At 43.6% G+C, this 24,040-nt stretch overlaps 2 protein-coding genes across 6 annotated transcripts in view; one reads left to right on the top strand and one right to left on the bottom strand.

The window, feature by feature from the left end:
• The window catches only part of CNBD2 (cyclic nucleotide binding domain containing 2), a 52,208-nt gene extending 29,348 nt beyond the window's left edge, over window positions 1-22,860 (bottom strand). The window contains exons 1-5 of one of the 5 annotated variants that reach the window (XM_072944143.1): window positions 22,716-22,860; window positions 10,499-10,636; window positions 8,434-8,484; window positions 3,835-3,998; window positions 379-535 (exon numbers count right to left, since the gene is read on the bottom strand). In XM_072944143.1, coding sequence (XP_072800244.1) covers window positions 379-535; window positions 3,835-3,998; window positions 8,434-8,484; window positions 10,499-10,636; window positions 22,716-22,808 — 603 coding nt within the window. In that variant the 5' untranslated portion in view covers window positions 22,809-22,860. Of the gene's footprint in view, window positions 1-378; window positions 536-3,834; window positions 3,999-8,433; window positions 8,485-10,498; window positions 10,637-13,318; window positions 13,525-22,715 lie in introns of those variants that run through there. The other 4 variants (XM_031687860.2, XM_072944142.1, XM_072944146.1 and 1 more) reach the window with 4 other exon arrangements.
• SCAND1 (SCAN domain containing 1) lies at window positions 22,825-23,769 on the top strand. The gene has a single exon (XM_006202581.3). It carries the CDS (start codon window positions 22,865-22,867, stop codon window positions 23,552-23,554), a length of 690 nt encoding a protein of 229 aa, XP_006202643.2. The 5' UTR covers window positions 22,825-22,864; the 3' UTR covers window positions 23,555-23,769.
• The last annotated feature ends 271 nt before the right edge of the window (window positions 23,770-24,040 follow it).

The following is a 24,040-nucleotide window of genomic DNA, read 5'->3' as shown; positions in this document are numbered from 1 at the left end:
ATCCTATGTCCCTGCTCATTCCCCCCTTCCGTGGGCCCACTCTCCTCCCTCCTAACAAGCTGCATGTGGACAAAGAGGCAACAGGCTTGACCAGGCCAGAGAGAGGACACTGGAGAGGCCTCGCTGGGGAGTCGCTGTATCTCTAAGGGGTTAGAGAGGGAATGTACTCCTTAAACATCACTGATGAAGCAACCGGACATGGACATCACCAGGTCAAACGCAATCAGCATTTGACAGGTAAGGGCTCTAGGCCCTACAACAGGGCAGTGACTTGCAGAGAGAAAAAGGCAGGACTGGGCCTGGCCTAGAGGTTCCAGCAGGAGTCCTGTCATACCCCTACCCCCACCCCAGGAAGGCAGACCCTTCCTCACTGCTTACCCCAAAATAGCTGCCCTTTCGCAGCAACTTCGGGTGGGGATCCAGGAAGGCGCTGCTGCCATCCTCATCCTCAGTCACTGCGACTGTGCCCAAGTAGATAAAATAAAAGCTGCTGCCCCTCTGGCCCTTCTTGATGATCACACGCCTGCGACCAAACCTGGGGAAAGACCACGGCCAGCTGACCTGGTAGCAGACGGAGCCTGTGCCCTGCTGGGAGGAGATGTGGATGGCTGTGCTCTTTGCTCTGGAGTATTAAAGCACAGACCAGGACTAGAAGGAACCTCAGAACAGCGCGGCTCCAGCCCCATCAAGCTTGACCTCTTCACTAACATTTATACAGTTTCCTGTCTCCATTAGACTGAAGCTTCTGGAGAGCAGAACCTTTGTCAGTTTGCGTAGGCATGTAAGAAAATGCTCAATAAAAGATCGTTGAATAAGTGAATGAACAAATGCTGATGACTGAATGAGTAGTTAATATTAAAAGCACTGGCTTTAGAGTCACCAGGATCCAAATCCTAGTTCTGCCCCTAGCTGTGTGACACTGGGTAACTCATATCCCCTCTCTGGGCTAGTTCTCTTATCTGTAAAATGCAGATGAATATACCTAGAAAGAGATGGATAAATGGTTTTATTTGATCCCCAACAGCTCACTACCCAACTGGGAACCTTTAAGGCAGAAGTGCCCAGGTTCATAGCAAACTGAGAGTTGATTCTTAAGCTCAGAGGAGGATAGTTTCTATATTTCAAATGCAAGTTCAAATCTCACTTCTTTTAATATTTGTTCATTTCCTTCATTCATTCAATAAAAACAAATACCAACTGTGTCTATCAGACACAGTGATAAAGGATACAAATTTTGTTCTCAAAATAATGGTTAAGTACAGGAAGTAAATAAGGTTTAGAAATGCTTTAAGAGAAGTAAAGCACAGGCTCATTCAGAAGCAAGGAGAAAGGGCATTTAGCCCAATTTAGGAAGGCCAGAGAGGGCTCTAGGATGGTGGCTGGGGTCATCCAGGTGGACAGAGATATGGAAGAGCATCCCAGGCAGAGGGTCCGCTATGTCCAAAGGCAGAGAGGTGGCTGGAAGCCTAGTATATTCCAAGAAGTAACAGTAAGCTCCATTAGAGAGGGCAGTGTACAAACCAGAGGCTTCATCTAGGTAAGAAAAAGGAGATGGCCCAGATGACAATGACCAGATGGGATAAGGCAGGCATACTCAGCCAGGAAGTTAGACTTTGGGGACAAGAAAACACAAGTCAGCCTTCATTCCAGGGTAGACTCTCAGAGACCATCTAATTCAACCTACATTTTGAGGGGTGAGGAAAGAGGGTCCCAGGGAACCCAAGGTTTGCTGAAGGCCGCAAGTGACTTACACTTGAGTCAGCACTAGAACCCAGATCTTCTACCGCAGATATCTGTTGCTGTCCCTGCCAAGCATCTGGTCATCTTTTTCCATTAACTGCACCCTGATTTTACTTTGGGGGAAACACCTTTTCTTGAATAACCAGAACATCACTTGCTCAGTGGTGATTCAAGTGAGGTCAATCTGGTTCAGAAAGAACTAATCCAAGGCTCTGACTTGACTGGGAAGAGGCAGTTTCTCTTTCCCAATGGACTGAATGGTGCAAAATGGAAGTCTGGAGCTGTGGTTGTTGCAGTCATCTCACCACCATGAAAGCAGTCTCAGCCAGACACTCTTCTTATATTTGCATAAGCTGCGTTATGCAAAAGAAGTGCCAAGAGATGGAAAGAAGTAGACACAGACGCAGAGTCCTGGTGACACTGAGCCCCTGAATCCAGCTGAACCTAAAGCTGGAGAACTATTCCAGGACTTTTCAGATACATGGGCCACCAATGCATTTCCTTAGGCTGAGTTTTCTGTCACTTGTGAGTGGAAGAATCCTATCAAATCTGCTAATTCCCAGTCCCAGAAATAATCAGCAGCTAGCAGAAGGCTTTAACAATCACCTCCTGATGTTCACAAAACACCTATAAAAATTCATATTATTATCCTCATTTCACTCATGAAGATACTAGGCTCAGAAAGGTTAAGTGGCTTTGTCACACCAGGGCAGACAGGGCAGTAAATTCCAGTGTCTAGACCTGTGATTTTTTTTTTTTCTTGCAGTGACACCATTCTGCCTGCTACAGAACTTACTTTAAGACAGCAGTGATTCCCTCTCTTCTTCACGGGGCTAGAACAAAGCAGATGGTTCCTTCTGCCTGGAATGCCCTGTCTACAGTTCTACCTGCCAAATCTACCTGTTCAAATGCCACCTCTTCTGTGAAATTCCCTTGGCCAAGCCAGCTGGAAGGTTATCTCCTCCCCTACCCTGGCTTATTATCTGTGAAATGGACCCTGCATGGGTCATAAAGGGCCATAATCTGTAATTCGTTGCGATTATGTTCTAGACTGTGACCTCTATAAGGAAGGCTTCAGGACACAAGACCTTATATCTCGAATTTTCAAGACAGTTCTTACCTCAAATATTACACTAGGCTGCCCTCCTCAGACCACTGAAATGTCTGGAAATAACTATTTCCACATGCACCCTGTAGAATTCTCTACTACAAAGTATTTACATAATTCTTTTTTTTTTTTTTGTGCCATGGACCAATTGACAACCTGGTGAAGCCTTCACAGAACAATGTTTTAAGTACATAAAATAAAATACAGCAAAATTATAGTTAACAAAAACCCAAGTTTGTAATAAATTTTTTTAAAAACCCAAGCTTGTGATATAGCAATATCTGTGCCTCCTTATTAAGGTGCTGAAAACAAGATCCAGCAGCACATCTAATAACTTCCATAATCTCAAAGAGGTGATAAATATAAATTATTTTTTGAGAAATCTGCAACAACTTGAATATGTGAAAATATCTGTAATTTCTTTTGGTAAAAAAAGTCATAGGAATGGCTAATACTAGATGGTTTGTTAGCTACATTCATGACTAAAGGAAATGATAAATTTCAGAGATAATGAAAATGAAGATAGAATTTTTTTTTTCATCCAAATTCAAAGACCTTTGCCCTAGTTGTTCCTACCTGAATGTAGTACGTCATCTGTGATCCCTTCTGGAATTTAGGGCCGGGCCTTGAGTCTTAGCCCTCCTACTTATCTTCTGGGTGAACTAGGAGGGGTCATTCACCACCCCCACCACCCGAACCTCAGTCTCATCTGAAAAATGAGGGACTTAGACTAGATCTTTTCCAAGGTTCTAACCAGATCCTCTTCAGATTCAGTGACTCCTTAATTCTGGGTGGATTCTCAACAAATGGATGAGGTAAAGTGTACAGCAGTCATAAAGGTGAGCGTGACAGTGAAGTGACAAGACAGTTTCTAATGGCTGACACCCCACAGAAGGCCGACCTGTATGGCCTTCTCAGCCGGGTCCTTCCTCCCAGCCCAGCCCAGCCCAGCCCAGCCCAGGTGCCAGGGGGTGCCCCATACTGACCGTTCAAAGCGCATGACCTTGGCCAGGAGCAGTTGCAGGGGCTCCGAATAGCTCCGGTAACTATCTAGAATCTGCAAGAGGTTGCAGAGAGCCTGAATCTCATGCTCTGTCCTCCAAGCAGGCTTCTTCTGCGTGATCTGAATGGCCTTTGGAGGAAAGTGACCCTGGGGAGAAAGAGCCAAAATGAAACAGGATCCAGCAGTTTCCCTCAGGGGCTAGTAGGCAGCTCCCCACACTCCTGCTTTTACACTTTCCCACTCCCTGTAGAATAGTGGCTGGCATGTACTCAGTGCTTACTGTGTGCCAGGCATCAGGATCAGCATCTTACACACACACTGTCTCACTGCATCTTTGCCCAAAGAATCAAGGCACGATTATTATCCCCATTTGACCAATGAAGATACTCAGGCGGGATCTTAACCTAGAACTGCGACATGCCAAGGCCTGATCCCCAACTACTGATCACACTGCCTCTGTTGTACATTGACACCCCTCAGTCAATAATGGGGCTCTCTGGGCTCCAGGGCCCACCGCCCATGCACCCTGCAGTCAAGGGAGACCTCCTCTGCCTCAGCCCATACCTCAGCATGCTCCAGGAGACCAAGGGAAAAAGAGAACCTACAGAGACTGTTAGCTAACCCTCATGAACCCAGACTCTCAGACCAATAGGCAGGCAGACCCACCTGCTCACTCACTACTCCCACCTGCTGGGGAAATAGCACTGTGAGTGGTTAACACCCACTACTGGCCGCACATCGCACTTAGGATAAAATCTTAACTCCTGCCACAGTCTAGGGACCCCACGTCTGACTCCATCCCTCCCTCCAGCCCTCCAACTTCCCTGCCTGCCTCCCCCTTCATTCTCTCGTCTCTAGCCTCCTTCCCACCTCTGGCACATGCCAAGCTCACTTCTGTCTTCAGTTCTCTGCTTGGGCTATTTCCGCTGCCTGGAACATTCTTCCCCTGGATTTTCACAGGAAATGGCTGCTGCCTCCTCCTCACTCTGCTCTCAGCTCATATGGAGCCACAGCCTCAGGGAGAACCTTCTAGATTATCTGAGCTAAAATAGCAGGCCCCCTTCTCAGCACTCTGTAAGCTCTGAATCATTTTTTTCAAAGCATTTAATTCTTTCTTAAATGATCTTATTCCTTCTTGTTAATGTCTATACCATCTGTCATTTCCCCACCCTAAACACACACACACACACACACACACACAATCTAGAACTGCACTGTCCAATATGTCCAACAGCCACACGTGGCTATTTAAGTTAAATTAGATTAAAAAGTAAGTCCCTCAGTCACACTAGACATAAATGCTCAATAGCTGCACGAGTCTGCTGGCTACTGTATTGGATAATGCAGACTGTGAAACATTTTCATTGTCACAGATAGTTTGATTAGACGAAGGTGCTCTAGAATATAAGCCCCAATATAAACAGGATTGTGGCCTCGTCTACATTGTCTATCACTCTAGAATAACGTCTCACCTGTAGCGGACACTTAACAAAATAAACATTTATGGAAGGAATGAATGGATGCCAGCAGTCTTAAATATAGTAATTGTTCCAGAAGCAAAAGGAAAGTATCACATGATGCAGGATTCTGGACATCTCAACAGCAGATCTGATGCCTTGCATATTCACCGGGAAAGGCAGTGTAGCATAGTGATAAGAAAAAAACACACAGGCTCTGGTGCCAGGTGCCTGGGTTTGAACTTTGTCCTGCTGCTTCCTAGCTGTGTCCTGGGACCAGTCACTTCTCCCCAAGCCTCAGTTTCCCTACCTCACAATAATAGAAAATACATGTACAAACAGCAGAGTTAATATGTGTCAAGGGCTTAAAATGCCCCCGGAACAGAGCAAGGGCTATGGAAACGTGGCCTTTTTTTAATGGTCTGAATCTAGTCTTTCTCCTTTCTCTCTCTTACTATCAATAACCCATTGGGATTTCTACCACAGGGTCTATTTATGGCAAAACATAGATGCCTTTGGCTTCTATGAACCAAATTGATTCTTTGGACCCACTTGGGGCCCTTGTTCCTTCAGGAAATCTTTCTTACCACCCCCAACGCTTGAGACTCACTTCTGTGGATTCCTACAAACTGACAGCCTGTTATTTAACTTCCTGGGTAAGTTTCCTCACCTTAGCTCCTAAGTAGCTCCTTAAGGGCAGATGCAAATGTTACATAACCTAGTAGTCATTCTTGTCCCTCAGTATCTACAAGGGGTTGGGGGATTGGTTCCAGGACTCCTGCGGATCCCCAAATTCACAGATGCTTAAGTCCCTTATATAAAACGGTGTAGTATTTGCATATAACCTATGCAATTCTCCTGTATACTTGAAATCATCTCTATATTACTTACAATATCTAATGAAATAAAATAGTTGTAAATGTAGTATAAATGCTCTACACATTGTTGCCAATTGCTACTGTTTATTCAAGTTTGGTTTTTGGAACTTTCTGGAATTTTTTTTTCCTGAATATTTTCTGTTTGTGGTTGGTTGAATCCATGGATGTGGAACCTGCAGATACAGAGAGCTGACTGTATTCCCCATAACCAGACACAGATCTAGGCCTACCTCAGGAGCTCAAAAAAATACCTGGAATGGGGAAAGGGGCATATTATTCAAACAGAGCCTGGAAGATGTGACCCCTGCCTCCTTCTCAAACACCATTTCTCAGTGCTGTCACCCTCACTGGCTCCAGGCCAGCTACCCCCTCATTGTGTTTCTGAGAGGGGCTGCCCACAATGCCACCACGCAGAATTAGCCATTAACATGACACATACTTGTTTCCTGCTCTTTTCTTATGTATAACATTTTTTAAAACAACCCAAGTAATACATGACTGTATTTTCCATCAAAAATTAGAGCAATACAGATGGTAAAAGCTCCCTGTACCATGTCACCCTGAATCCTGATCCGCCCTCCACCGCCAGAGTTAACTATTTACATATATTATTACATACTCATACATGTACCCACAGAATATGTACAGAATTGTTTTGTTTTTATTTATGTAAATGTAAGACTGCAGGCACTGTTTATGCAACTTGCTTTTCTTTCACTCGATGTTTTTTCCCTAAACTGTGTTAGCAATGTACCCGTTGCTTCCAATGTCCTAGAAATGCTATAATAAATGAGTCTATGATTCTAAGCCTCTATAATCCTTTGGGTTATTTTTGAGAGGTTTAGCATTTGTACAGTCCTAATTTAGAGTGTATCAAAGTTTAGTTTTCAAGTGTTGTCCTGAGGGACAGCTTATATATGTATAAATATGTGTATCAACTTGATTGAGATATAATTCACATACCGTATGATTCCCCATTAAAAGTGTACAATTCAGTGATTTTCAGTATATTCACAGAGTTGTGCAACCATCACCACAATGGATTTTAGAACCTTTTCATCACCCTAAAAAGGAACCTGGTACCCATTAGCAGACATTCAAAGGGCAGATTTTTAAATTGGGTTTTTACTCTCTATCTCCTTGGTGGAACCAAAGCCAGTTATAACTCATTCAAGAGGCAGAGAGGCCTTGCCTATGTGATGGATTTTTCCTTCATGCTGTCTTTTCTCCCTCTACTGTTGTGCACAGAATTGCCTTCATCTTTAGAGTTCTGTGGCTCTCAGGGAGACCCCGAGGTTCTCCTTCCGAAGGGCAAAACTTGGGTAACCTTCAGCATCAGACATTGGCTGGTCTTGAAAACTGATGAAATTCAGAATTTGGATGACTTCACTGTACTTAATACATCATGGGGCATGAAAAATTAGACTATGCCCAGGAGAGGCAGGCAACAAAGCCACACCTTGGCTTCAAGGGAGGAGAGGGTAGCAGGATGGCACAGGTGGTCCTGGTACCCCTTATAAAGCTCTGTTCTCTCTGCTTTTCATGAGGGAAAATCAGCATGGCTGCTCCAGGCCAGGGTCGGATCAGGTCTATGTTGATAAGTACTTCAGGTCTTCCCTATAAATAGGTGAGCCTCTTTAAAATTTAAATGAAACTTTAAATTTTAATTTAATATCCAAGATTTGATGGGGAAAAGCCAGGAAGATAATAATTCTTGAAACTCAGAGAAAAAGTCACACAATCCAAATGACACAAAGGCATTTCCTCATCAGAATGGCCACCCAAGCCCAGGTTGGGAACGGGTATGCCCAGCAGCTCTCAGAAAGTTTGGGGCAGAGCCAGAATTCACACACAGGCCAGGGCTTTTCCCACCACACCGATTATTCCTCCTTTGTCTGGGGGTCTCACATTCTCTGCTTTGCCTTCCACTGTTTTCCCACTGGTTGAAGAGCAGGAGATCTCCCCTGCCAGTTCTGCTCAGCTATCAAGCAACAGTGAGCTCCAGCGGGCAGGGGGAGGGCAGGTATGTGGCTAGCAGTCTTGGAATGTCAGAACTGAAAGGGATCATGGGGATCAGCTATCTTATAGATGAGGAAACTAAGTGGCTAGCTCAAGGTGGAACACTGGGTTAGTGGCAGAATCAGGACTAAACCCAGCTGTCCTGATACCCAGCCCAGTGCTTCCTTCAAACCATGATGCAAAACAAACAAAATTCCCAGCAGCAAGGTCAGAGCTATCTATACATACCGACTGTGCTACAAAGTCCATGGTATCAAATGTGATTCGGCCTTGTTTCTTCTTCTCGAAAAAAAAAAAAAATGGAGTCAGGGAGAGGAAGGAGAATCAGCAAGACTGCTTCTAGAATTTTGCATTGAAATGCTTCTGCACACCTGGCTCACCATCATAGGCGGGAACCCATGGGAAAACTCCTACCAGATGAGCCTCTCATGTCCACCTCTGCCATCTGCTCAAAAGCCCCAACTCTGCACAAGACTCGGGCCCAGAATTGACAACATACTATTTAATGGAGGCAGAGAGAGATGGGGTGGGGAGAAGGAAAGGAGGATAGAGAGAGTAAGGATGGAGAAAGAAAAGGAAGAGGGGGGAAAAAAGCAAAAAAAAAAAAAAAGAGAGAGAAAATAGAGAGAAAAAAAGAACAAAAAGGAAGGATAAAAAAGAGTAAATGAAGTCGATATGCATCATCAGGTCATCAGGACAAAGCAGGTTTTATTAAGCAGCCCCACTTAGGATTTGAGGTGGGTGAAGGAAGTTACCCAAGGATCACATAGCATCTAAAGGATGGCCAGAAGGAAGAAGAATAGGAGGTCTTAGGGATGAACTAAGCCAACCCTGTTTCCTAACAGAAGCAAAGAAGATGGGGAAAGAGTAGAGAAGAGAAGGGGGCACACAGAGAGGAAAAAGCTATGCAGGGGGAAGTAGAGGGAAGGAAAGGGACAAACAAGGCTCTGACCACCATTGTGGGCCAAACCAGGACCCCCCACTCATATCTCTAGGCACATCTCATGTCCTTCCCTAGAGTCCACTCAGATCCCTGTCTTTTCCCTCCACTTACAGTCTGTGCACCTGTGTGGTATTTCTCAGGGAGGCCAATGAAAGAAAAAGGTGGTGTCAGAAAGATCTGGATTCACATACCCCACTGAAAACTAGTCTACAGTTCTCTCTGCTTCCATAACACCCCTGCCCCCCAGCCCTCTACCCAGAAGACGTGTGACCCCCATAGGCTGTCCCTGAGAAGCTTCTGCTCTGTGTAAGGCCATCCTGACTGTGCAGTGTTGTCAGGATTAGCCTCACACTCCCCTGATAACAAACCTGACTCTGGTCTTCACCTTCCAACTGCCTGGGCATCAGCCCAAGTCTCCTGGGAACCAAACACTCCTGGTCTCCAGGGCCTTTTGCTTCACCACCGCATGACATCTTGAGGCAGAATGCCCTTCCTGAGGTTACCACACTCCTACTCCACCCTTTCTCATCTCATGGCCCAACAACAGGGCAGAATCTGGCTGTGGATGTTGTTTGGTTTGGCAAGCACAGTGTCTCCATAACATATGAATCTGAATATCTTCAGATGGGGCAAGCCCTTCCTCTCCAGCTGCACCACAGTTGCCTACTCCCTGATGCATCTTAAACTCAGCTACACACACCCAGTTACATTACCTGCTGGCCCCTGAGAAACCAATTTGAGACCACCTTCCATTCCTCCATCACCACCACCCCTCCCAAACCCCTCTCCTTGGCTGCTAGCCTTCAGGAACCATTGTGGGAAATATCTTGGAGTGAATCCTTGGATGTGGTGGAGGCAGGGGCTGGAACTAGTCACTCTTGGAATAATAGGAATATGGGCAGGGTTTGTCCAGGTATTGATTGGGGAAACTTTGGAGCTCTAGATAGTAATGAAGACACCTTTGGGAAACCAGAACCAGTTAATGGAATAATGATCAACTTGTTAGAACCAAAAAGGTGCTCATGATCTATCATTGGGATACAATATTTGAAATTGGAACCTTCTAGTAAATCTAGAAAGCATGGTCACCAAAGTGGCCCTGCAAATGTCCCCTTCTTGTCTAAATGAGGGGGCAGGAAAGAATTAGTATATAGGTAACCCTCTCACTTGATGATACCAGTCACCTTCTCCAATATAAGTCTTATCATTAATAAAAGTGACAGTTGGGTCTCCTATCTGTTTTACCCTTTGTCTTCTCTCTCAACTGATTCAGAACTTGGGCTGGGAAGTGAAGTGTTACTTATTGGGCTCCTTTAAAGCCTCATAAACCTGCGAACCCCAGCAGCTTACATCCCAGAAAGAGAAGACAGGGTTCTTTCTGTGAGCAGTCTCAATGATCTGATATTCCCGAAATCCCTTGAGGCCTTGGCGAAACATTTTACACACTCGGATCATCTTAATGATATCCATAGTGAGCTGGTACAGCCCCTGCGGAAACAAAACAAACAAGATCAGTGGAAACCAACAGTTAATAGCAGCCTAGATAGTCCTGAACTGGGCGAAATGCAATAGGATTAAGTGCTGTGATGTTGCTGGTTACATCTTCAGGAATTTTTCAAGCCTGTTGAAATCATGTTGGTGGCTTGAAACTAGCTAGGACAGGAGTATTTATGCCACAGAAACTGGCAAGTACAACAAATGGGGGCATCTCCCTCCCCGGGATCCAACTGCTAAAACATTCACCAGCCCAGCTCTAGTTAACTGTCAAATCCTTCACTTTGGTCCAGAAAATAATGTGCAAGAGTAACGGCTGGCAGTGAGGAGTGATGTGAAGAGCCTGCATTTTGGAATCAGATGGATCTGAGGGAAGAACGGTCAGGAGATGCAACACTGCTGGCTTTGAAGGCAGAGGAATGAGGGTGGTCTCTAGAAGACAGAAAGTCAAGGGAATAGATTCTTCCTTCCACCCTCAAGAAAGAAACACAGGCCTGCTAACACTTGGATTTTAACCCGTGCCAGACTTCTAGCCTACAGAAGATAATAAATGTATGTTGTTTCAAGCCACTAAATTGTGGTATAGCAGCCAAGAGAAACCTAATGTAACTTGTGATCCAAGACAGGCCATCCTAGCTTTTCCCTGAGAATTTAGAACTGAGAACAAATCAGCTTCTCCATCCCAAGTAAATACAGAGGGCAGGGAAACAAGTTCAACATCAAAGAGACAAATTTAGAATGCGAAACAATCTACTAATTAACCCAGTTTCTTCAAAAAGTCAATTTCATGAGAAAAAAACCAAGCGCGGGGGCTGTTCTAGATTAATACTCAAGATACATACAAACAAATGCAAAATATGAACCTGGATTGGCTCCTGATTTATAACAACAAGCTGTAAAAGACATTTTAGGGATAAATAAGAAAACTGAATATGACTAGATATTATATGATATTAGGGAATTAGTGTTAATTTTCTTAGTATTATAGTGATATTGTGGTCATGTCCTTATTTTTAAGAAAGAAGTATTATAAAGTATACAATTTATTTTGAAAGGGTTCAGCAAACACACCTGTGCCCACACACACATGCCAATACATAAAGCTAATATATGGCAAAATGTTGATTGTTGGATCTAAGGGTCGTGATCATTATATATATTTCAACTTTTATGTTTAAAAATTTCCATAATTAAAAAAAGGCAAAAACTGAAAACTTTTGTTTATTAACTTCTGTTAATAAGAACATCATCAACAGAAGGAAAAGACAAACTGCAGACTAGAAGAATATATTTGCCATCATATAATTCACAAAGGATTACTATTCAGAATTATAAAGAATTACTATCAGAAAGGGTTACTATCCAAATTTTTTTTTAATTTTAAAAGTTCTACAAATTAAAAGAAAAATGCAAACAACCCAAAAGAAAAATGAACAAAGGATATAAGCAGGTAATTCAAAAGGAAAACTCAAACCACCTATAAATAATGAAAAGATTCTGAACATCACCAAAAATAACGGAAATGTAATGAAAGTACCAAGATACCATTTTACACTTATCAGAGTGGGGAAATGAGAAATATGGCACGACTACATTGGAGAGCAATTTGGCAACATTTTGAAAAGCTGAGGATGTGTGCACTTTACAATCAAGGAATTGTTTGCACTTAATGTATACACTTTGGAGAAACTCACACACATGCACACGGAGATAGCCATGGGGATGACCAGGGCATGCTGGAACAGTGAAGAGCTAAAGACACTGAAGTGTCCACCAGTAGAGGACATATCCAGGACAGTCACAGGACCGGACACGGCACTAGAGCAGTGTGTGTCAATGTGGGCAATGCTCACACATGATTTTGGGTGGAAAAAAGGTGTAATGAGATGTGCCATTTATAACACCATTCTTTAAAATGTGCCACACACTGTAGTTGCTTATGGGTACATACATACATATGTAACAAAATGTTTAAATACCAATAGGAAGGGTACACATCAACCTCAGGAAAGTGGTTGCCAGTGAGGAGAAAGGGAGTGGGATGTGGAGGCACTTCACCTGTAACTGTAATTTATTCTTAAATTACATATCCAAAGGAAATGTGGGGCAAGGCTTTATTAATAAAATTAATATTTACTGAAGAAATTTGCCATTGTCAGGCACTATTCTAAGCCCTTTCTATGTATTGATTCATTTAATCCTCAACAATAAAGCAACGCAGCAGGCACTAATGTTATCACCCTTCATAGAGGAGAAAACAGGCACAGCAAATCATGTAACTTGCCTAATACTAGTATCAGTCACAGGACTAACAGGTGATAGAGATTTGAGCCCAGGACGCCTGGCTCCAGAGTCCATAAGTTTAGCCTACTACTACTCTACACTGAGGCCAGGCCTTATTCTCTCTGGATCTCCTAACAGCGTGAAGGGTGGGTCCAGAACAGTTCTCAGGGGCTTCTGACCTGCCTAGTGTCGAGGGCAGAGTAGGCAACAAGGCAGGGGCCAGAATTCAGTCTTTCTGAAGCCTAACCTGGAACGCTTTCCTTTGTGACTCCAAAAGGTACAGGGCGGCCACATTCATCCAAGGCCCCCTCCTACACCTGCCTCTTCCTTCCTCAAAATACCTGTCAGCTCAGTCTTCCACTCTTCCCTCCCAGGGGCCCTGACACTCCTCACCAATACCTTCTTCAGGATCTGCCAGGAATGGGGCACACTGTATCTCCTCATGGTTCCTGAGGTGGCAAATGGTACAACAGCCCCTTTGTCTTTCAAGGGTAGGACCATAAATCTTCCCCGAAGAATCCTGTTATACTAGAAACAGCTTCCCTCAGTGGCAACGTAAGATCTCCTCTCTGTTCCTCAGATCCTACCAACAGCAGCTGGAAGCCCTGTTCTGACAAATCTCATTCTCAGAATCTCATGTCACAGTGGAGGATTCTAGAAGGAAGAGAGGGAAGTGGGAAATAACTGGAAACTGGGAATCTAACACTTATTGAGCACTCATAGGCATTATCTTAGTTAATCCTCACAACTACTACAAGGTGAGGGACTTCACACCCACTCCTTCCAAGAGGCTGAGTTTCAAAGTAGCTAAATAACCGCCAGAGTCACGAGGCCATCTTGAAAGCAGGAGACTTCTGGGCTGGGGATGGGGCATCCGACACCTCAGCCTGGGGACCACTCTGAGGCTTAGAAACTGGAGAACCTGGAGTGTAGGTGTGTGGCACTATCCTATAAATCTTGTAAAATCAGCAAGTCAGGAACAGTGAGCAAATCAGAAGTCCTCAACCAAATGGGATGCCAAATGTTAAAAGGAACTTGGTGACGAGAACTCAATGACTCTGAGGTCCTTCCGAAAGCAAAGCATAAGGGTCCTAGAGTACTTTTTTCTACTAGATCAAAGACAGCAGTTGATAATCCCAACCTGCTTTTGTACAAGAATCTTTAGTGAAAAACTATGACTTCAAGTATTGCCTGATGTGCCCCTCCTATCCAGCTAAGCCGCCCCCAACTGCTAGCCAAATGGAACGGAACTGAATGCAGTGAGGACAGCTGGACAGCTGAAAAAACAGACTGAGGCTCTAAATGACTAAATTCAAAGGCCACCACTCTGGTGAAACATTAATCATTTACAGAGGTGAGAAAATGTAGAACTATTTTTTTCCCCTTATCTGAAGAAAAGATGCAAAAAACTCCGGGAAAGACAGAAGAAGAGGAAGTTTCAGAAAAAGAGAAAAGCAGTGTTGTGTCTCCCTACCCCCATCACAAACCTAGTCCTGAGGAAGGAAATATAAGAAGATCCCCTACAAGAGTTTAGAGGATTTCTGAGAGAAACTATTAGACATGGGGAAAGCAAGAAAGATGGTTGGAGGTGGCTATGGACAGGGGGTGTCCCATCCGTCCTCTGAGTTGTCTCAGCATCCAGGTGACATGGAGAGGATCCAGGTTAAGGGGGTCATCAGAGGATGCCAGTAAGTAAAACCAAGAATCTGATGAAACCTCAAAAGGAGACACTCCCAACCTCACCTCTTGCCAGTTGTGGTTGTATAATTTCCCCTGGAAATTGGATCAGTGCAGTAAAGAAGAGGCAGGAAGTTTGGAGAGCTCTGAAGATGGGTCAATAAGCCTGAAATTACATCCCCTCAATATCACTAGACTGGATCTCAATTTACCTGAAGACATCTAAATTAAGTTGTCTGCAAGGAAGCAGGCTGGGGACTCAGTGTCAGACACTGAATTCAGTTCTAGAAAATAAGAAAGCTCTGTTTCTATCCCAGTTCCTAATCTTATAACTGAATAGCTATAGGGCTGAATGTCAGAAAGAACACTGGTCCTATTCCTCTTGATCTTGGATAAGTTGACTATGTTGGGCCTCATCTTCCTCATAAAATGGAGTTAGAGTCATTTCCACAAATAATTTATTTTCAAGATAAAAATATCCTTATTATTTTGCATATAGAGACCTCCAACTATGTACAAAACATGAATATACAACTATATACAAAGATGAATAAAATATGGCCCCTGCTCATTAGGAGCTCACAATATGGTAGGAAAGGAATATGCCTCTGTAGCCATAAGAGAAAGTCCGACTAGAATAAAGCTACAAAGTTATACGAAGAAAGGGCAAGGCCTGTTCAGAAAGCATGAGATGCAGCTGGAAAGTGAGATGCCCAGGAGGTGTAGGAAGAAGTGAGACTGGGCTGGCAGAGGCCACAAACCAGCCAGCCACCCATGAGCTACACTGAGCTTGCAGACTGCTTTATCTGGCCCACATGGTGTTTTGGTTAAAATACTGTGAAAACTTAACTTGCTTAACTTTAGCTGGGGAATGGGCTCTCCAATTCACCTAAATCTTTCACCTCATACAACCTGTGTTCCCTGTTCCCTGTTGGTTACTGCCAGGACAGGATCTATATGGCCTCTTTCAGGTCTAAAATGTTTTGACTATAATCAGTGGCTGCAAAATGGTGGTCCATAGGCCATATCTGCTATCATGTTATGATGAAGTTTTTTTTTAATTTTGAATAAGTTATCAACCTTAAATACTGGGATTTTATGGGTAATATTCTAAGAAATACAATTTGCCAAAGTGACCCCAAAAGAAACTATCTAATAGAAAGAATAGGAGAATAGGTGAAATAGAGAAAGTTGTAAAAGAGCTCTCTCACCACCACCCCCAAAAAAGAAAAAAGTACCAGGTCTTAAGTTTTCACAGGCAACTTCAGATAATCTTAATAATTCTCAAAAGTGCTCCAGAGCATAAAAAGAAGGAAAACTACCAAATTCTTTTTATGAAATAAGAATATGTACAGTAAAACCTGATAAAAGTTGCATAAAATGGGAAAGCTAGAGATTCATCCCATTTACAAATACTATTTAAATTATTAAAATATGTAACATTTTAATAATTTAATAAATATTAAAGTATTAAGCAAACAGAATTCAATACCACATTTTAAAATAACATCATTTCAGGAATACAAGGATGGTCAACAGAGAATCTATGAATATAATTTGTTAAGTTAGCATGACTAAGGAGAAAAATCACACAATCTTCATATATCAAAAACAATTTTTGACAAAAGCAGGTTAATGTCACTCTTGTTGGCATCTGGGGCTCTGACGTACTGGGGACCTTATTTAGTAAGACTTTACAGAGCATGCCTCTGTCAGAAAGGAAGAAATGTTCCTCTACCCTTCTAGGTTCTTCTGGCTGGTATAAGAATTAAACTGACAGGAGACAGATTAACAGGAGAAAATCAAACAAAAGTTTAATAACATGTATACTTGGGAGAGACCCAGGAAAACTGAGTAATTCGCCAAAATGGCCAAAATTCTCACCTTAACTTTCAGCTTCTTCAGCTAAAGACAAAAGAGGATGTTGAGGGTAGTGATTTGAGACTTCTAGGGAGAGTAAGGCTATTTCACACATGTAGATTAAAGAACAAATATTTGGTAAACAGATGTTCGCTGAGCCATATAGAGACAATGCGTCATAGAAAGGACTGGGTCAGAGTCCTGTGGAGTATCCCCTATCCCTGCCCACACCACCCTCCACCCCACCCAAGCTCAGATTCTCTGCAGATGTCTCTGGTATTAGCTCTATTCAGGAAAAGGACTTTTATCTAAATTCTTAAGGCAGCTAAGGGGGAGGTAAAAAGAAAGACTGCCTGAGGTTTCTGTTTCTTAAAAATAATAAGCTTAAATTAATCTTTATGCCAAAAAATAATCAGCTTAAATTAATCTTTATGCCAAAGAGACACATTCTGGGGTGGCAAATTTTGCTCCCCTACACCTCAGAACTGTCACTTTGGTTGAGGGCTGCTCTTAGAGGCATTCATTTGCCAGCATTTCTGGGATGAGCAATTCAGTGGCAGAAAAGGCCCTCTGGCAAAGGTGCTCAGAGCAGGAACCCACCATGTGAATGCAGAAATGGCAAGTGCCCAGAAGACACAGAGGGTTAAAGTCAAAAGAGGATGCTTGGGGCTGAGGTCCCACTTAGGGAGAGCTGGCAGAGGCTGGAGTCCTCCAGAGAAGGTCAAAGAAGGTCATGCACCTTGAAGGCAGAACCAACAGCATATTCTGTTGAACACTGGGATGTGATGTAAGGGCTGGCTCTGGGAGCTTCCTTGGCATGTGGACTGACCAGGGAAACACACAGACATGTCATTTTTGCAAGCCTGCAGCTGCCAAGCTCCATCTGCTATGAAGAGGAAGAACTAAATTCACTCACACAAAACCCTTATCAAAAGGAGCTTCACTAATAACCCTAAAAGACTTCCTACCAGCCTGGAATTCTACTCTAGTCCCTTTCCCACTCAACTGCAACAGACAGCTGGTCCAGGAAGACCTCACTTCATTTAAAGGGGGAGTTAGAATAAAAAGTAAATAGCACCAGACCTATATAAATATATTACAGAAAAGTGGGAGAGGGAAGCAGGGAACAAGAAAAACAAATGTTAGATGAAAGGCACTCACCAGAAAAAAATTAACATGAAAAAGATGACAATCATGAACAACAAAGGATTCAAAGGGCTTAATGAATTTTAAAACAAGAGATCAAAGCAAAGATGCAATAGTTCAAAGAAGAGATGATGAAGCAACTGGAGGAGATGGCACTGGCAGGGCTCAGGAAAGAATGTACTTAAAAAAAAACAGAACTCTGAAGTGAAGGTCATTTCAGAAACATCAAAAAGGAAGCTAGCCTTGCTGAATACAGAGAATGTGATTGCAAAAAGCAAGCGAAGGAGTTGGAAATGAACAATTAAAAAGGAACCAAGAATAATATGGCTAACAAGTATGGAGATATACAGAGACGGAAAAGTGGGAGGATTGAGGGGGTAGGTATAGCTCAGTGATAGAGCACATGCTTAGCATGCACGAGGTCCTGGGTTCAATCCCCAGTACCTCCATTAAATAAATAAATAAGCCCAATTACCTCTCTCCCCAAAAATAAATAAATAAATTTAAACAAAGCAAGTGGGAGGGTTGAGTATATGGGTTTCTTCAACTTTCATAACTGTAAATCTTAAGAGATTTTAAACTTGATAAACCTAGAAACAGATGTATAAACATATTTAAAGATATAAAGGGAACTGAAAATAACAAACTGGATAGGAAAGGATGAAGAAAAGCAGAAGTATAATAATTACTCTTTTTTGACTTCTGATTTTTGTATTAGATATATATGTATCACCTATTCAAATGAATGAATCAGTTTTTAATTAACAAAACCAATGCAGTACAATCAGGAACACAGAGCCACTGGTAGAACACCACAGTAAAAACAGGTTCACTGAAACTGGGAACTAAGAGGGTCACAGTCACTGAATAGAAATCAGTGAAAGGAGGAAAACGCAAAAGGATTAGGAAATATCTAGGCTTCTGAACTGACACTGTCTTATCAGGAATGAGAATTACTAAAAACCAAGTTAATTACAGAACATAATCCAGTTAGATTAAGCACCTTAGACCAGTTACCTATGGCTCATCAAAACATCAAAAGATAAAATATACCTTCATCCCAAGATCAAACATACATGATAAAAAAGGTTATCAAAAAGAGGTTAATAGCCAATAGAAAGACCAGAGCAAGCCTCATAGATTTTGTAATAAAAATTAAATGTCCTGGGGGCTTTTTATCCAAATCACCTCATTAGCTGAACCGGCTTCCCCTTCACCATGATCACAGCTGGCTCCCTGGATGATGTATGTAGTATGTGATGTGTGTAAGTGAAATTATAGGATTACTAAATCTGTCAAAATCTGAATTTCTTGTCCATTAGTAATTTATCTTAAAATTTTCTATTTAATACCTCACATTTAAAAAAATGCAAAATAACAAGTGTTGGCAAGGATGAGGAGAAATTGAAACCCTTGTGCATTGCTGGTGGGAATGTATGATGTGGGAGCTGCTGTGGAAGACATAGATAGTTCCTCAAAAAGCCAAATATAGAATTACCATGTGGCCCAGCAATTCCACTTCTGGGTATGTACTCAAAGGAATTGACAGCAGGGACTCAGATGTCAATACACCAATGTTCACAGCAGCTTTATTCACAATAGTCAAAAGGGAGAAGTAACTCAAATGTCTATTGAGAAATGAATGGATAAACAAAATGTGTTATATATGGAGACGTATCGAAAGGACGCAGAAGTCAGCCTGAAGGGCTCCCGCTAGTCAAATCTGAGATAATTTGATTGTCAGAATAAATAATGAATTCCAGGGGCTACCAAGATGGAATAACCCTATTACAGACTCTCTCCCCAGTCTGTTACAACTAAAAACTCTGGACAAAATAGAAACAACAACTAACTTGAGATTCTGAAAAACAAATGATGTCAAGTGGATTTGGGGGTGGGAGGGTAGTAAAAACTTGAGGAAACAACCCAATGGGGCTGAGTTTCCAGATTAATGAAGGACACAAGTTACTAAACAAAAATTCAATTACATTTTATACAGTATCAAACAATTAAAAATCAAAAAATTTTAAACAATACTATTTATAGCAGCACCAAAAACATGAAATATTATATATAACAAAATATGTGCAGGTTCTTATACTGAAAACTATAAAACATTGATGTAAAAAGTTAAAGAACATCCAAATAATACCAGACCTGGTACCATGTCTTTTACATATATTCCCTCATTGACTTCAGAGCCATTCTGTGTGGTAGTTATCTCCATGGATTAATCCACACATAATCGACACACGGATTATGACTCAGCAATAAAAATGGACAAACTACTGATACACACAACAACCTGGGTGAATCTCCAGGGAATTATTTGAAAAAAATAAAGCCAATCCCCAAAAGTTACCTATTGCATGATTCCATTTATGTAACATTTTTGAAATGAGAAAATTATAGAGATGGAGAAGAGATTAGTATCAGTGCTAGGTTAGGGATGGGGGTAGGGGAGTGGAATGGGTGTAATTATAAAGCAGTAGAACAAGGGACCTTGGTGGTGATCAAACATTTCTAGGTACTGATGGCGGTATAGTTGCACGAATCTATGCATGTGACAAAACTGCACAAGCCTACACACATACACAAATGACTGCATATAAAACTTGTGAAATCTGAATAAACTGTATGGATTATGTCAAAGTCAATTTCCTGGTTTTGCTATTGTTTTACAGTTATGCAAGATGTTACCATTGGTGAAAACTGGGGAAAGTGTGCAGGAGACCTCTCTGCACTATTTTGTAATTTTCTATGAATCTGTAACTATTTCCAATAGAGTTGTGTTTTGGGTTTGTTTGTTTTTTTTTAAGTATCCAGCTTCTGATCCACAACTCCCAACAATGTGCCATCAAAAGACAGTAAAGTCTCTGTCTCAAAGAGTCTGGAAATCATACTGGAGCTCTCCCTTCACAGGGATGGTCTGCAATCTACCGATTGTCCTCTCTAATAAACATTTACTGAGAGTCAGCTGGGAGTCAGGCTTTGTGTTGGAAGCTAAGTTATAGGAGATGAATGATTTATGATCCATTCTCATGTGAGCTCCCAACCTAGTGCTAATAAAAACGCCTAATATGGTAAGAGCATTAGACTAGGAGTCAAAAGAATTCTGTCCTCCTAGGAATAGCTTTTTGATTTTGGACCAATCCGTTGCTATTTGGAATCTTGACTTCTTAACCTGCAAAATTCAGGAGAATGGAATACATACAAATATATATCTTACACTTAACTAGGGCCCTCTGGGTGGGTTCAAGGCTATCTGAAATTACCTGAAATTATATGCCGATGTATGTAAATGCATCCCTTTTCTAGGAAAAGGTATTAGAACTAAAAAAAAAAAAAAATAGATTTGGGGAGTTTATTGACCCATAAAGAGTTTAGAATAACTGAATCTGATTTTTGGATTTACTCTCTAAGGTCCCTTCCATTCTAATATTCTACAATCCTAATAGATCTCTAAGATCTCTCCTTCCATCTGTAATATTCTGTGATTCCAGCAGGGATGGAAGAAATGGACTAGAGATCTAATGTTCACGATTCCAAGTACCACGAAAGTTCATTCCCTTTCACAAGAGAACAAGGTTCAATTTTGCAATGTGGAATTCTAGGCTCTTTATGATTTAACCTCCAATTGACATTCCAACTCCAGCTCTCATCCCTTCCCCATACCCCAACCACTTTCCTGTCCAGCCTGCAATTTCCACAAAGTTTTGCTCCCATTCACTCCATGCCTTGGGACAGGCAATGCTTTTCCATTTGGAATGCCCTTAACTCCACCCTTTTTCTCCTTGAGTCTAGACTTAAAGGTCCTCTCCCCAGTGAAGCTTTCCAGGACCTCTCATCCTTTGTAGCAGGGTTTGGTGTGCTCCCTTAGCCCTGGATGTCCACAGGAAATAGGACTGTTAGTTCTCAGAGCGGCAAACCTAAATGTCACGAGGCCAGGCAGAGGAAGTAAAAGTTTGAAGCAGGTAGGTATAACAAACTCTAGGCCCCTGTTTTCCCACCTCTAAAGAAAAATATCAGCGCGAAGGAAAACTACCACCTGAGAGCAATAATAAGTGCAAACAACATCTCTGGCCTAAGGCAAATAAACCCTGCAATGCGGATGCCACCAAGGCAGCTTGACTCCAACAGGCTAGCACAGTTTTACCATCCAGCAGAAACACAATGAAAACCCTATTTGTAATTTAAAATTTTCTAGCAGCCACATTTAAAAAGCAAAATTACACACGTGAAATTAATTTTAATGATATAATCTATTTGACCCAATATATGTAAAACATTATCAATCCAATATGTAACCAATATAAAAAATCATTGAGATACTTTACATCATTTTTTTCGTACTAAGTTTTGTGTGCATTTTACATTACAGCACATCCCAATTCCGGCTAGCCAAATTTCAAGGACTCAGTAAACACACGTGGCTAGTGGCCACTATACGAAACTACGCATTTGGTTTAATAATCCTAAAGCTCAAAACAGAACCCACAGAGCAACCTGTTTCTTGGTTTCAGAGGACACGCCAAAAAAAAAAAGGGGGGAAAAAAAAGTAATGGCAAAGAGTTCTTGAGCATAATTACTTTGTTTCACGAGAAGAGCAAGTTTTATACGTGTTGAGGATCTTACACTCGTTACCTTGTGTCATCCTCGCAACAAGGCGAGCACTAATGCCCTTCTCTTGACTCCAGAGGGAACTTTCCCGAGTCGAGCCCTCCCCCAGCGACCGACAGCCGCGCCTCTGTCCCGCTCCCGCCACTCGCCGGGCGCCATGCCCCTCGAGCCCTTGGCTCGCCATCATCCTAATCAACGTCAAGTAAGGAGGCCGCACGCAGGGACAGGCGCAGGTCACCTGCAAGCGTTCAAAGTGGACAAGGCCCCTTTTGGGCCCCTCCTCCTTGGGCTTGAGCCGCGGCTCCGGCACCGACTCCTCCCCCGATTTCTCCTCAGGCTCCCCCTCCGACTCCTCCTCCGACTCCGCTTCCTCTCCCTCCTCCTCTCCCTCCTCTGACTTCTCCTCCTCCTCGAACTGGTGCTCGAAGGCGCCACCATCCGGAGCCAGCCATCGCACGCTTAGACTGGCCTGCCCCTCTGCCCTCACCGCCACCTCCTGACTGGATTCGCGAACGCGAGGGGGCGCCTCTTCCTGCAGCTGGGACTCGGCTTCCGGACGCTCGCGCGCCGAGCTCATCATAGAGGAGCCAGCAGGGACGGCCACTTCCTGTCGTCCCAGATGCTTCGCCGGCACTGATGAGCTCGGCGCGCCCTCGGCTTCCCTCCTTCGGGGTCGCGCAGGCTCCGCCCTCTAGCGGAAACGTCCCCCTCTTCACCCCTCCCTCGCGCAGACGCAGTGCCGCGCCCACGGCTGCCGGACAAAGAGTGACGTCCAGAGCCAGAAACATGGAGGCGACTGACCCGGGCTTGGTGGCAACTGGGAGCCCAGCGCCGCCGTCGGGGGAAGAGGAAAGGGCCGGCCCGAACTCAGGCCCTGAGCGTGACTCTGCGGGCTTCTCGTCGACTCCTGAGGCTCCGCTACCTGCTTCTGAACCCTCCAGCCCCAACGCCGCGGTCCCCGAAGCAAATCCTACGCCTCCTGCGGCGGCCTCCGCTGTCCTGGAGCTGCCCCTCGTGCCCGCACCGCTGGGCTCCGCGCCACTTGCCGAAGCCGCTCCACGTTCCCCCCCAGGTCCTGGCGGCTCCCGGCCCGGCCCAGAGACGTTCCGCCAGCGATTCCGGCAGTTCCGCTACCAGGACGCGGCAGGCCCAAGGGAGGCATTCCGGCAGCTGCGGGAGCTCTCCCGCCAGTGGCTGAGGCCCGACATCCGCACGAAGGAGCAGATCGTGGAGATGTTGGTGCAGGAGCAGCTGCTCGCCATCCTACCCGAGGCGGCGCGAGCCCGGCGGCTTCGCCGCCGCACCGACGTGCGCATCACCGGCTGAGCTGTGGGCGGCCCAGCCTGGGCCTCTCTGGACTGGAGCCATGATCGAGTCTCTCTTCACAACGCATTAATGAAAAACGAGTTTTGGCAGCTCGTGTGTCCTGTTCGTTCGTCCTTTACCGTGTTTATTTTCCCGAGCCTGTTTCAACCTCCTTTCTGGCTGGTGGCGAAACTAAGTTGAGAGCCCATGAGAATAAAGCCTTTGTTTCTTACTCACTTGGACTTTGTTGGCTTTTGTGGGATCACTACGTGTTGGCAGGGCCTGGGCCTCCATATCTGGAACGTTTTCTTGTGAGGTTCCCCAGGTTTTCTTTGGGTTTCCTTTGTCTAGCTGGAGTCTGAGGGCCCCAGCAGCTTGGGTTCTATATTCACCCTTACCTCACTAGCTAAAATGTGAGGCTGTTTTCCTCCCTGAGAGAATAGTGATAGTCTGCCTTATAGGTGGCTTTGGGATCACGCAGGCAAACTGCTGGCTCCACTAAGTGCT

This window comes from Vicugna pacos, chromosome 19 (assembly GCF_048564905.1).
Source record: "Vicugna pacos chromosome 19, VicPac4, whole genome shotgun sequence".
Taxonomy (NCBI): Eukaryota; Metazoa; Chordata; class Mammalia; order Artiodactyla; family Camelidae; genus Vicugna; species Vicugna pacos.
Note: the sequence above shows the minus strand (reverse complement) of the source record. Positions and strands in the feature narration are given on the sequence as shown.

Coding starts and splice junctions, on each gene's coding strand:
- SCAND1 (XM_006202581.3), top strand. CDS start 22,865: ATGAGCTCGGCGCGCCCTCGGCTTCCCTCCTTCGGGGTCGCGCAGGCT.